This window comes from Epinephelus moara, chromosome 15 (assembly GCF_006386435.1).
Source record: "Epinephelus moara isolate mb chromosome 15, YSFRI_EMoa_1.0, whole genome shotgun sequence".
NCBI lineage: Eukaryota > Metazoa > Chordata > Actinopteri > Perciformes > Serranidae > Epinephelus > Epinephelus moara.
The window spans coordinates 14,724,400-14,737,425 of record NC_065520.1 but is presented as its reverse complement, the minus strand read 5'-3'; the positions used below and the strand labels follow the sequence as shown (position 1 = coordinate 14,737,425).

General features: G+C 42.6%; 1 protein-coding gene across 1 annotated transcript; it reads right to left on the bottom strand.

Annotated features, from left to right (window-relative positions):
• Positions 1–1,396: 1,396 nt before the first annotated feature.
• ddx4 (DEAD (Asp-Glu-Ala-Asp) box polypeptide 4) lies at positions 1,397–10,583 on the bottom strand. The gene is made up of 22 exons (XM_050063548.1): positions 10,487–10,583; positions 9,587–9,616; positions 7,703–7,775; positions 7,567–7,623; positions 6,993–7,013; positions 6,842–6,907; positions 5,777–5,821; positions 5,663–5,689; positions 5,528–5,578; positions 5,406–5,441; positions 5,291–5,326; positions 5,155–5,196; positions 4,931–5,073; positions 4,525–4,677; positions 4,303–4,457; positions 4,096–4,225; positions 3,847–4,013; positions 3,622–3,767; positions 2,377–2,476; positions 2,022–2,292; positions 1,824–1,934; positions 1,397–1,743 (listed from the first exon to the last, which is right to left on the bottom strand). The coding sequence occupies exons 2-22, from the start codon at positions 9,605–9,607 to the stop codon at positions 1,666–1,668; spliced, it is 1,929 nt and encodes a 642-aa protein (XP_049919505.1). The 5' UTR covers positions 9,608–9,616; positions 10,487–10,583; the 3' UTR covers positions 1,397–1,665.
• Between the last annotated feature and the right edge of the window lie 2,443 nt (positions 10,584–13,026).

Genomic DNA, 13,026 nt, shown 5'->3' with positions numbered 1-13,026 from the left:
ACTTCCGGGTGAAGCTTGAAGTTTGAAACAGAAAACATGTAGCTGACCAATGGGAGAGCGGCCCGCTCAGAGTGGGCGGGGCTACACAAGAAGCAGAGGAAATCAGTGCGCAGTGCCGTGTGCTTCATAGTGGGTACTGTATCAATCCGCGTCTTATGTTACACGGACTACTTTAACTCGACCAGCTACGTTTTATTTATTTGTCCAACTGACGTAATTACTACAGTTGCCACGTGCCTCATTCACCGTTGCTATGGAGACGACACACGCCACCTCAGAGGCAGAGTGAAGAGAGTGGAGTCTTCATGTATGAAGGGCTGAAACTGCCAAAATCAAAAATAAATAAATTAAATCACAAAGAGATGTAGAAATAAAATGCCCAGTTATCAAATGAATGTGCAGGTTAATTTGAAAATAAATAAATATGCACAGAAATACAAAAATGAATAAATAAAATTTATTTATTTATGTGACAAATTACTTATTTTCCGTATTAATTTCTTTTTACATTTATTTCCCTATTTATTTATTGCTGTTTTCATTTATTTCCCCATTTATTTATTTGTTTTCATTTATTTCCCTATTTAGTTATTTCCCTATTTTTTGTTTTCATTTATTTCCCTATTTGTTTTTATTTATTTCCCTATTTTTTTATTTTTCATTTATTTCCCTATTTGTTTTAATTTGTTTTCATTCATTTCCCTAGTTTTTATTTATTTCCCATTTTTTTATTTTTCATTTATTTCCCTATTTATTTCTGTATTTACAATGTATAAAAATAATTGTATTTATTTATTTCTGTATTTACAATGTATAAAAATAATTGTATTTATTTTTCATATTTCTGTGAATATTTATTTTCAAATTACCCGGCACATTTGATAATTGGGCATTTTATTTCTACATTTCTTTCTTTATGATTTCATTTATTTATTTTTGATTTTGGCAGTTTAAATGTTTCGCTCTTTTAGCTGTCGGAGTACAATCTGGAAATCCATCGGTACCTTCTCAGTCGCCATGCCGTTTGTTTGTATTTACAGGAGTTACTGCACTGCTGCTACATCATCTCCTTCCTCCAGGTGAAAGACTGAAAAAAAAAAGTGGTTCACACGCACAACGCCGTGTCAGACTACAGTCGTTCTAAGCCGCTTTTTATTTGATGGCACATTAAGAGTGTAATCCAGAGAGTTCTTGATTTATAAAACGTCCTCTGGGTCTTTCAGGGAGAACTCACCTCAGAGGATTAAATGCTTTGGAAACATTAACCAGGTCCTAATGACCTTCCATTCAACACATTTCACAATAAAAGGAGGCTTTGCTTTGAACATGTTTTTATTTATTAGTGTCTCTATCTTTGTATGAAACAAAACATAGTTAGAAAATGACACGCTTCAGTTTGACCTTTGGTCAGACACACAGTTTCCTTATTAACCATGTTACACGTTAGTGATGATTCAAAAGTAAAGTTTCCACAATATGTCGCTCAGTGAAGATCAGAGGAACCTGTTTCCTGTTTCACATCTCGCTGGACGTTTTTAACTTTTTTTCTTCTTCTTCTTTTTATAAACACAAATGCTTAGATAAAACTCCAACAAGCTGAACACTGGAAAAGAAAAATAACTCAGGTCAATGTGTGAATGAGTGCTGCTCTGATCTGATCGTCCTCTATTCCCACTCTTCATCATCATTAGCCGTCTGAGCAGCTGGAGGACTCTTCACACTGTTGTCCTGGAAAGATCCTCCCTGAGGACACACAGAGAGGACACAGTGAGGACAAGGACACAGTGAGGACACAGTGAGGACAGAAGAGTCAGTCCAGTTACCTTCCTGGAGTCTGTGGAGGCAAAGCTCTTCCTGGGGGCGTTGAAGCCTGAGCCTCCGCCCCCGCCGCTGAACACTGACTCCTCTAACCACGCGGGCACTTCCTGTTGAGCCTGTCAACCAGTCCACACACACAATCAAAGATGGCCGACACTGGCTGTGCCCACACATGTACAAAGCCTGCGCTGTGGATGTCTCACCTTGGACAGGATCGTGACCAGAGAGCGGGCCAACTGGTTATCATTATCTGGGTCGTAGAAAGACACTGCCCTCCCAGTGTTCCCACAGCGGCCAGTTCTCCCAATACGGTGGACGTACTCGTCGATGTTGTTGGGGAGGTCAAAGTTCACCACGTGCTGTACGTCGGGAATATCCAGACCGCGGGCAGCGACAGAAGTTGCCACCAGGACGGGACATTTGCCAGAGCGGAAGTCAGCCAGAGCCTGCTCTCTCTCCCGCTGCTCACGGTCCCTGACACACAACACAACAACACCACACCACACATGACTAACTGCCTTACAACTTAAGTCATAGCGTCCTGGATGAGCCACTCACCCGTGGATGCTCGTAGTTGGAACCTTCTCCTGGCACAAATAAGTGGCGATGAAATCAGCTTGTCTCTTGGTCTCCACAAACACCATGGTGCGCTCCGTTCCTGCAAACACCAGGCGTCAACATCAGGACTGTAAGACAATCAGCACGACTCATTTCCCTGTCGACTAAATGACAATTATAATCAAGACTAGTCGACAAGTCTAAAAAGGGAAATCACAACTAGGGCTGCAGCTATCGATTCTTTTAGTAACTGAGTATTCTATCGATTATTCTGGCGATTAATCAGTTAAGAAATACTGCGTGTTTTTATAAGATTACTTTAGCTTTATTTAACAACAATATATGAGAGGAAATAAGTATCTGAAATGAGAGAAATGGGCAACACGTGTTTCCTTTTTTGAGAGTCAGCTGTCAACCAGTCACGCTAATGACCGATTTCATACGCACTCATGCTACGTCGCTATTTCTCATGCTGTCAGGAATAATCAGTGTTGGGAAGTAGCTCACTACAAGGTGCTACCTTACGAATTTATCAGCATTCTCAGTAGCGTGGTGGTGACATAACGAGACATAATGGAGAAATATTAAATCAAGCGGAGAATGTCACATAATGGCAGGTCTGTCACTCAGCGTCATCGCTGCCATAATTACGGAGACTCCGCTCACTGCAGAAACACCCTTCAATCAGTTTGCATATCTGTGCCCGCTCCACCACTCATTAGATCTGTCACTTAAAAATACGGCAGAGAAGAAGTGCAGTTTTACAGACTGTCTCGCACCGACGTGGTTCTCCGACAGAACAGCTGTCATTTCGTGCGACAAATATGCACGGCTGTGGCTGTTAATAGAGCCCATGCCACTAATTCATGACATGTAGCCCTTTTTAGTAATCGAATTATTCGACTTAAAAAAGATAAATTGCTGCTGAATTCATTTTCTAGACTGAAGTGCTGCCAAACCGGCTGGTTTTGAGAGAGGACATCTCTTCACTTTCCCACAGTGCTGTTTTAAAACTCCAGTCTACTTGAGCATTACCACAGGGAGGGGGACCGCTGTCTGACGGCTCTGTAGCACCCACTAGTGGCGGGCGGCTGTATGACAGTTAAGCAGCAGTACTGTTAACTTCTTCAGCCACTTGTTTTTAGCGTCTTCTTTTAGCTGCCAGGATTCTTATCTCTTATATTGAGGTTGTTCCGAACACTGGAAACCAAACGACTGGCAAAATGGCTACAAAATAAACCATACCAGTCGTCTTGAGGAGGTCGAGGAGCTGCTCTCTCTTGGAGAACTTGGTGACTTGCACAAATGACTGCTCCACGTCACTGCAGGCTCCGCCCACAATACCCACAGCCAAGAACAAATAGTCAGTCTTGAGGAAGTCGGCAGCCATCCTGCAAAAAACACACGTCCATATTCACACATGCCGAGCTGAGATCAACACATACAGATGTGTTTGACGGGGGAGCAAACCTCTGGATGTCCTCGGGGTAGGTGGCGCTGAACATCAGAGTCTGGCGGCTCTCTTTGGGTGGCATTCCAGGGGAGCCCACCAGACGGCGCATGTCAGGTTCAAAGCCCATATCCAGCATCCGGTCTGCCTCGTCCAGCACCAAGTAGCGCAGCTTACTCAACCCAATCTGGAGCACACACACCACTCAGTCACAGTTTCAGCCTTTAACTAAGTACAACTTCGACATAAACAACTCTATAGTAGTTTACCTTTCCTCGTCCGATCACATCCAACAGCCTCCCTGGTGTTCCACACACCACATTGCAGCCCCTGCAGATCTCTCTGATCTGGTGTCCAGTGCTGACTCCACCATACACCACAACTGGACGCACACATGTCCTGCAACAGTCAGAACTTAGATTAGAAACCAGGAGTGTATTTAACATCTTGCTGTGTGATTAAGGATCTAAACATACCCAAAGGCAAACTTCCTGGCCTCCAGGAAGATCTGGTTGATGAGCTCTCTGGTCGGGGCCACGATGATGGTCTCAGGCTCCTGCAGCTCGCTGAAGCTACTGGCTGCCACACCGTCTGCCATCAGCTGCTGCAGAATGGGGAGCAGGAACGCAGCCTGCATGGAGGGAAATCTGCATTTATACTCTGCCCACGAGCACACGTCAAGTCAAGTGTCGTCTCACCGTTTTACCAGATCCAGTCTGGGCACAGGCCATGAGATCTCTGCCGGCAGAGATGATGGGGATGCCGTACTTCTGCACAGGGGTCGGCTTCACGTAACCAGACTTCTTGATGTTTTTTCTCAGGGACTCGCACAATGCTGCCTCGTCGAAAGTCTGAAGGAGAAAGGAAGGAAGTTTCATACTTTTGTAATGCAGGATGAGGCTCTGACTTCAACTTGTGTTCAGGTCTTCAACGTGCCCTTAACCTGCGAGACTTTATCTTGGATAATAATCTAAAACTTTAAAAATAATTTCATTTATACACCTGCATTTTGTAAATAAGCAAATGGACACGGTACGATAATGGTCAACTTTTACATCACAGTATGCCTTGAAACCAGTATTCCGCTGCGACCCTACTTCTCACCATGATGGCCTGTGGTGGGTTGGTTCCACTGACGTCCACCATGATGTCATCATACTTGTCGAAGTTGATGCCTGACTCGTAGTGGGCGAAAATGGAGTCTTCGTCCTCGGGAAGGGACGGGGGAATATACGTGACCTTTGGCTCTGCGGGTCAGAACAGAAACTCTGTTGTGCAGAAGTGAAATAAAACCACAGTGAACACATTTAAACACTTAATTAACTTACTGTCACCATCGCCTGCATCCTTCTCTGGATCTCTGTCATCCCCTGTGTCAGATACAGACGTCAGCCACATCAGTGAAATGTTTCAAATTAAACTGAGCAGCTAAAATCTGTTTATCACCATGAAAATGATTCCAACCTTTAGCAAATACCTCCTCATCTTTCCCACGGTAGCCTGCAATGATGAAGACACACTCGACATTTACCCACATGAAACTGACTCTTCAAAAACAGCTACATGATTGATCACTTACCTCCTCCAAAGCCTCCTCTGCCACCCTGGTCACCACCTTCAACACATGAGCAACCATTAACGATCGGCTCACATTTGAGACTAGACTCAAAATGCTTTCCTGCTTCACTACAACAGAGCTACCTTGTCTGAAACCTCTGCCGCCTCTTCCTCCTCGGCTTCCTCCTCTAAACCCTGTTCAGAGCAGACAGCATTGAAATATAAAGACTCACATGCAGTAGATATAAAGTATTCCTTTAGGGGGGTGGGGGCACCTACCATTTTCACACACTCCATTATCATCTCCTGTAAAACCAGGCAGATCATGACATCAGATTAAACGTCTTCAGCTGCACTGAGAATAGATCTTAGAACCAAACTTGAAAACATTACCACTGAATTCACTGCCATCCGTCCCGCCAAATCCTCTGCCGCGCCCTGAGAGAATAAACACGCTGTCAGACACACATTTACATTAACAGCCCAAAGCATACAACTGACCCCGACACATTCTTCTGAAACAACGCAGGATTTGCTCTTCACATTGTTCAGAAGGTTTAATGGCTGACTACATAATGAAACAACTGTCTCTGGGACTCATCTCATCCACATACTTCTTGCAGTGTTCATGGTTTGACACGACGGCATGTCATTTCTGTCTCTACATGGTCGCGTGTTTATCACGCACGGCGGAGTTCTGCCCCGATGCGTACACTAGGGCTGGGTTAAAATAATCGATTCATCCGATTAAATCGATCTTCACTGGAATGACCCGACATCGATTCATAAAATCAGAGACCGATCTTTTCATATATGCTTTTTTCCCACGGATGTGTGAAGCTTTAACCCTGTTAACCGCAGTCTTGAGAAGCTCCGACGTTACCGACTCTCTTGTCTGTAACTGCTAGCTTACTGTTTTACATTTGGGTGTAATTTATTATCACGCTGCAGCATCTCCTCCTGCTGTCTGTGCGTCCTGGCTGCTGCACCACTGTTACCCACACACACAGACGGAGTAAAGATGCCACGGTGGAGACAGAGAAGTGAAGATAACGTAAGCCGAGTACATCTGTGGGACAAAGCGTGTAATAAAAGATCAATCTCTGATTTTACTAATCGATATTGGATCATTCCAGTGAAGATGGATTTGAATCATATGAATCAATTATTTTAACCCAGCACTACCACTGACAGGAGTTTTTATTCCGTCACTTACCCAGTCTGGCAAGTGGTTCACAAAGCAACTTGCCCAGAGTCCATTTTTACCGACCTGTACTGATTAGCAGTTATCAAATAACAAAGACTTGAGTTACTTGTACGTGCATAGCTGGAGTTTCCCCCACATCCTCCAACACCACTCAACTCCCTTCAGCTTAAACTTAGTCTTCAACCTGCCAACATGTGAGGTGAAACAACACTTCTTCTGTCCGTGTGGTTAGTCACAGTTTTGCGTCTCACCTCTGCGTCCTCCTCTCCCTCTGAAACCACCTCTGTCTCCTCCTGCATGGTTCCAAGTGTCCTGATCTGCACACAACAAATTGGAGGGTCAGTAGCACCGAGGACGGAGTAACTACTGACACTATTTAACATCATACTGCTCAGTACTCACCGTTCCCGTTCTCATCACCACCTAAAAAACAAAGATCAAAGCACCAGGATTAGATGAGATTAGCATTAGGCTACATCCACACTAACACGTGGTCATTTTAATACAGTTTTTAAATAAAAACTATGACCGTACACGATCTCTAACACACGTCGAATCACATTATCACATGAGCATTCATGTACACTGGGTATGCGCATGCTGGGCAGATTCTCTAATCTGCAATTGGTTGCTTTGTACAGACTATTTTGGAGTGAGTGACAAGTAAGATCAGGGATTTCTTTGGCTGGACCAAACTCAGTACAGACTAATTTGGGATAATGTCTGAGCCCTGCTCAGGTGGTGATGGAGGGTATGTTATGGTGGCACATCACTTCATCTCACCGCTCAAGATGCTAAAATTAGTTCACCTGGAGCCGAGAAATACCCGTGACTATTTTCGAGTCATTTGACCGGAGAGTAAATGCCAACTGTAACCTTTCCCATTACATTACAAAGCCAGATGTCAGCAGGTTTTTCAGTCACTGAACTAAGAATCTTTTTTCTATTTGTTTAAAAGTATGAGAATCATGGGAACCTGAGGAGAACGAGCTTTTAAATCCTCCTTGTCTGCCTCTGCCTCTTCCACCACGACCTGCAGAGAAACAGAAAAACTGTCTCCATCAACATACTGTAGGACAAAGACGGGCAGTGTTGATCCTCTCTACACTTACCCCTGCTAAATTCTCCACCAGTGTTCCAGGTATCTCCTTGGCTGGTTGGTGCAATAGTACTAGTGGTAGTTCCCTGTCAAGGTGAGTAAATTCACATCAGGTGCTGTACGTCTGGCTCCGTGGCACAAACATGAGCTGGACATAATAGCCCTTTCTCAGAGCAGACATTTTGACTTGTCACAGTTGGACACAGGTGTCAGTAAACTGCTGTCTGCTTTTAAAATGGCTTACAGCCAATTCTTCAAAATAAAAACAGGGTTTAAGTCCCCTGTTTTTGCTGCATGTGTTTCTCCACAGCAGGGCAGGTAGAAGAGGTTTACTTGTTGGAGGTGAGCTGTTTGCAGAGGTGCAGTTGTCTGCAGCTCTTCAACATCTCACCATGGCTGTTCTTACTTTTAGTCTTCCTTCCTGCTGAGTATTACACTTGTCTTAATTGAAGAAAAGCCGCTAATAAAGTTCCACTAATTCAGTAATACACATTTTACTAAAAATAAAAGTAACCTGTTATTTTGTGATGTAAAAACTTTTATTGTGAAGCAGCTAAATAAGGAAATGTTGAGTTTTCGAGCAGCAACTTCACACACCTTCTGATTCAGTGGATAACGAACATGAAACAATAAAATAAAGCAGATATCTGAAGTAAAAACAGGACGCCGGAAAGAAACTAAACTCCAAATCAAAGAGCTTTAGTTAGAAGCTACAGACGTAGTGAGAGCTGAACACACAGAGACTTTTATAAACGCCTTTCTCTCTGGTCTCCTGCAAACAGATGTGAGGAGAGTCCTGCAACACACACGGCTTGTCTGAAGGGAAGAAACGAGGTGGTCTGGTGTTGGCTGTGGTTGGCGAGACGCCACCACTACCTGCTTGAGGGCGGGCAGTCCACCTGCTGGACCCGTGCATCTCAACTGACAACAGAAACGCAAATTGGCACAGCATGGCTTGACTGGACGCGGCTAAAAGTTACAGAGCAAAAGGCCCACAGCACTGTAGGTGTGCTACTGCAGTAACTTCGTTCATGGAGTTGATTTAGCGTAGCACGTGCCACATATAGATAAATGTCTCACTGTAGACTACTGAACAGATTAAACAGAAGCAGCTCTGTGTCTCTCCGAGTGTTGATGGAGAAACTGTGAGTGAGTAGTCTGGGGCCATTAGTGGCCGTTTTGACAGGAACCAGAACCAGGGCGAGTGAGACAGGATCCGGAATTGGATGGATGCGCCTTTCCGTCAAAATAAAAGCACCAAGCTAATAAAAATGCGGCGAAACTTTAATTTAAAGAATATAATTTACAAGAAAAGCCCCAAGCCATTAAGTTAAGAGATTTTCTTACACCCCTCATCACCCCAAATCAATGGTGCGCCAAAATTTAAAGTTTTACTTTGGTGAACACTTTTACTTTGGTGAATTCCGCATCCGCTCTCTAGACCGAACCAGAATCCAGACAAAATTCAGAGTGAATAGACACCAGGCTCTTCACGTAAAAAGAGCCTGGTGATAGTGAGTGGAGCTGTGCAGAGAGAAAGAGAGGAGAGATGAACACTGGTATGCCTTATGTGGCACAACTTGACCCTATATCGATAAACGGTGTTGACTAAATCTATCTCATGCTTGAAAATATATCAAAATATTTAAAAAACAATGTCCTTGCCTGGGTACACAAATAAACTACTGTAATGTCAAATGCTGGATTGTTTAGCAGTGTTGCATAGTTGCAATAACATTAATTTTCCACTGGTATGTAGACAACTTTTAAATTAGTAATGTTGGCCTGTAACTCCTAATGAAAAAGGTTTGCCCACCCCTGCTCTAATTAATCACACCTGTGCTTCTCCTACTGTGACAAGTCAAAAGGCAAATGGCTCATTTCAGTGGGTGCTTACCTCTTCCTCCCACTCGTCCATTTTATTCACCTGAAAAATTGAAAGGAAAAGTAGACATTGAGACGCTGAATCTGTATTACAGTTGCTTTACACAGACCATTAATGTTACATAGAACAGCTGGGGTTATGAATCCTTCCTGAGGACTGTGGAAAAAATAAACTCAGTTGATTTATACTAACGTGACGTTACATAAATACTACCTACTGTAAAGTTGATTTGGAAACGTGTAAACAACGTCTGTGTTAAAGCAAAATCCCCTTTAATTCGTCCCCAAACGTAAAATTAGCACGTGATGATCTACTGACCTCGTGCTTCACTCAACGCAAGCTTTACACTAACGCTAACTTTAGCTAATACACAGGATAACTATCATAGGCGAGCCAATTTGGACATGTCGAAGGTCGAACAATAAATTGCGCGTCGAGTTGTACTCGGAATTACCCACACATGAAGATTTAACGGCCACCTTTACCGCGACAGACTGCTAACGTTAGCTAGCATCACTGCTACCCGTTCCCTTCACCTGCTAGCGAAGTGTGGTGTGCAAAATTATCTCGAGCTATTTTTTGCTAATTAGCTAACACCGAGAGACTTAACGGCCCATTACATCTGCCATAAAGTCACTCCCTGACAAAACACCCAAGTAAAACCGGTATTTTTTGAAGGGTAAGATAATGTGACCTAGCCAGACATTTTGAAGGTGACGGTTACGTATAAAAAATGGACGCCTGCTAGCAGAAGAAGTTCAGGGTGTGGCGCTAGCTGCAGTTAGCTAACTCCGCATGAATGACAAAGCAGTTTTTTTTCCTCCAGTTTTCACAAAATATCCCTTCTGTTCTTTAAAAATGTTTTACAGAATGATAGCTGCAATAAAGACAAGCGAAACTGTACAATCTTACTTTGTCAAACGCGTTTAGAGTTGAAAACGATGCTGGTCTCCGTCGTGGCGTGGCTCCGCTCAGTCAGGTTTGCTGCGCTGTCACATAATGTGTGCCGTGTGCACAGTGACCAGCGAAGGTTGCCAGTTCCGCTGCTTTCCCGCCCAACGGCACAATTTTGAGAATATAACTAAAAATAAATTTATATGACTAATAATAAACTGTAATCTGAGGTTTAGGTGATTTGTTTCCCCTAGAAACGACATTTTTATTGTCATTTGGGTCGCTAATAGGTTATTTTGTATATTTTTCAGCTAATTTTGTGTCTCTTTGTGGTCATTTTGAGTCTCCTGGCGCCCAATCACCTGCCCTTTTGGCCTCTGACTAGGTAAGTGATAATTTATTTATTTTTATTTATTTTTTTAAATAATTTTCTTTTTTAGTTTTTTAATTTGGCCCTTGGCATCAATTCTCAACTACTGCATTTGAGTTTTAATCCTGTGAGACCACAAGAGCCCCTGTCCCTCCTTCTTCACCTTCCATTATTGGCAAAACTACCATAGTTTTTTTTGGTTTTTTTTAAATGCGAATTTAATTTTATTTATGAACCAACAGGAAATTAACTGGATCACAGGTTAAATTAAAGGGTTCTGGTGGGACAGTATCAACAAGAGAAAATATGAAAATGACTCAAACTTCCCCAAAATACTCTTTCTCTCTTCAGCACTTTGTGTATTTCACATTTAATTGAAGAACTTTGAGGTAGAAATCGTCCTCACAGTGTGTTAGTATGTCAGAGCTCTAACATCCCGAACCATTAAACCTGACTGCAGAACAAGGCCCCTCATTTATACACAGTAAAAAAAAATGTGAGTCAGCAGAGATAATATGAAATGGAAAAAGTGACAGGAGATCATGTATCTAAAAGCAATACGGAATGCTGAGAGCCTAAGGTGAGGTGTGGTTTAATATGGGCCTGGCAGCTTATTTTTGCTCCACAGTGTCCTAACAGGTTCATCGAGCCATACTTTCACCTGGCTGCATTCTGAATCTTCAACAAAATCAAACAAAAGCCCAAAATGACCAAATATAGAGATGTTGTCATGAATGAACTCATCAAATTACTAGTATGATGGTGCATGTGGTTTGTGCAAGGGGTGTTGCCGTACACCAGCAGATGCCGTTGCTCGACTGCTGTGGGTAGAATCAATGTCAAACACTGTTCTGTCTATTTCATGACTTTCAAATAGGAAAAAAAAATTGAAAAACTAGAATGTGTATGAGTGTTACGTGGCCTATATCACAGTTGATGTCCATAATGTGTCATAAAATGAGATTGAAAGTCATAGTATCATAGAATATGTCACAAAAATAATATAATATACCATGGTGTGAAATGCTCTGCAGAACCAAAGGTCAGAAAACATAGTAAAGGAAATAACAAACATTAATATCATAAAATATCAGATTTATTTAGTGTCCCTCGTAGAGTTTGGGTTCATATCTTGATCTGCAGCTGGATTCTTCTTATATCTGATGACCAAAGGCACAAACTGTTTCCCAAGTTCCCAGCCCACATCGGACGTGGTCTTACTGCTCCCTCCAGAGGTGACCACACTACACTACCTTAGACTCCTGATCCATGCTGCTGTCACATCCTAGTTTGAGGTGTTATACAATACCAGTCACGCCTGAGGCAACATTGGTTTAGCTATCTTTTATTTTATTTTTTTAAACTGCGATATTTTTCTTTTTTATTCTAATGTCTGCATTGTATCGTCTTTGTGTTGTATGTGTTTCTGCTGGACTTGGAGTCTGACGATAAAGCTGAACTGAAGCAATGAATCCATTTTATGGCACAGTACAAAAAAAATCCCACTGTGAATCAATTTATTTTTATTGTGAAATTAAAAATGGTTGGGGTGCCACCTGGCACCCAACTGGGGCCATATTTGGTTTTTGTTTGGTTCGCAATTTGAATTTCTCCTAGCTATTTGGGATCAGTAGAACCTGATGAATATAAAAACTAAACATTGACAACATTAATTAAGCCCCAATGGCCTCAAACGAGACGACAATAAAGTCCCAACGTCCTCAAATGAGTACTTCCTAATTAACAGCGTCTTAGCTTGTTGCTGTCCCTAAAATTGGTCAAATGTGTGTCCGTATCAAACAACAAACATTATTAATCATAAATAAACAAGTTTCAACCATTAAATGTGATCAGGTTTTTGGATCTTGTCCACTGTTATGTCGGAATAGGCTGCAGACTGAGTTAGCAAAGATGGCGGCCATCTTGTTTTTACACGTGCTTTGTCTCAAATCGCGTACTTCTGTATTTACACTTAATATTTTGAGTGCATAAGTGCGTTCACACTGAGAAGTATGGAAAAATGCAGTGCACTATGAGTACCCGGATGGTGCACTCAAAACGGTCAAGAAGTTGAGTGTGGAACTATGGACACTTCTCGCCCTCAATGGTCGCCATCTTGGCTGCGTAGCGGAAGGGGAGGGACCACTTTTCAAACTGGAAATGGTGGCCGAGGACTGTGCGACCATGA

Bases quoted from the DNA above. Each gene is read 5' to 3' on its own strand.
- ddx4 (XM_050063548.1), bottom strand. From the start codon at position 9,607: ATGGACGAGTGGGAGGAAGAG. The intron at 5,442-5,527 runs GTAGCTCTGTTG...CATGTGTTGAAG, and splicing joins CGGCAGAGGTTTCAGACAAG to GTGGTGACCAGGGTGGCAGA. The intron at 3,768-3,846 runs GTTTGCTCCCCC...TGTTTTTTGCAG, and splicing joins TACCCCGAGGACATCCAGAG to GATGGCTGCCGACTTCCTCA.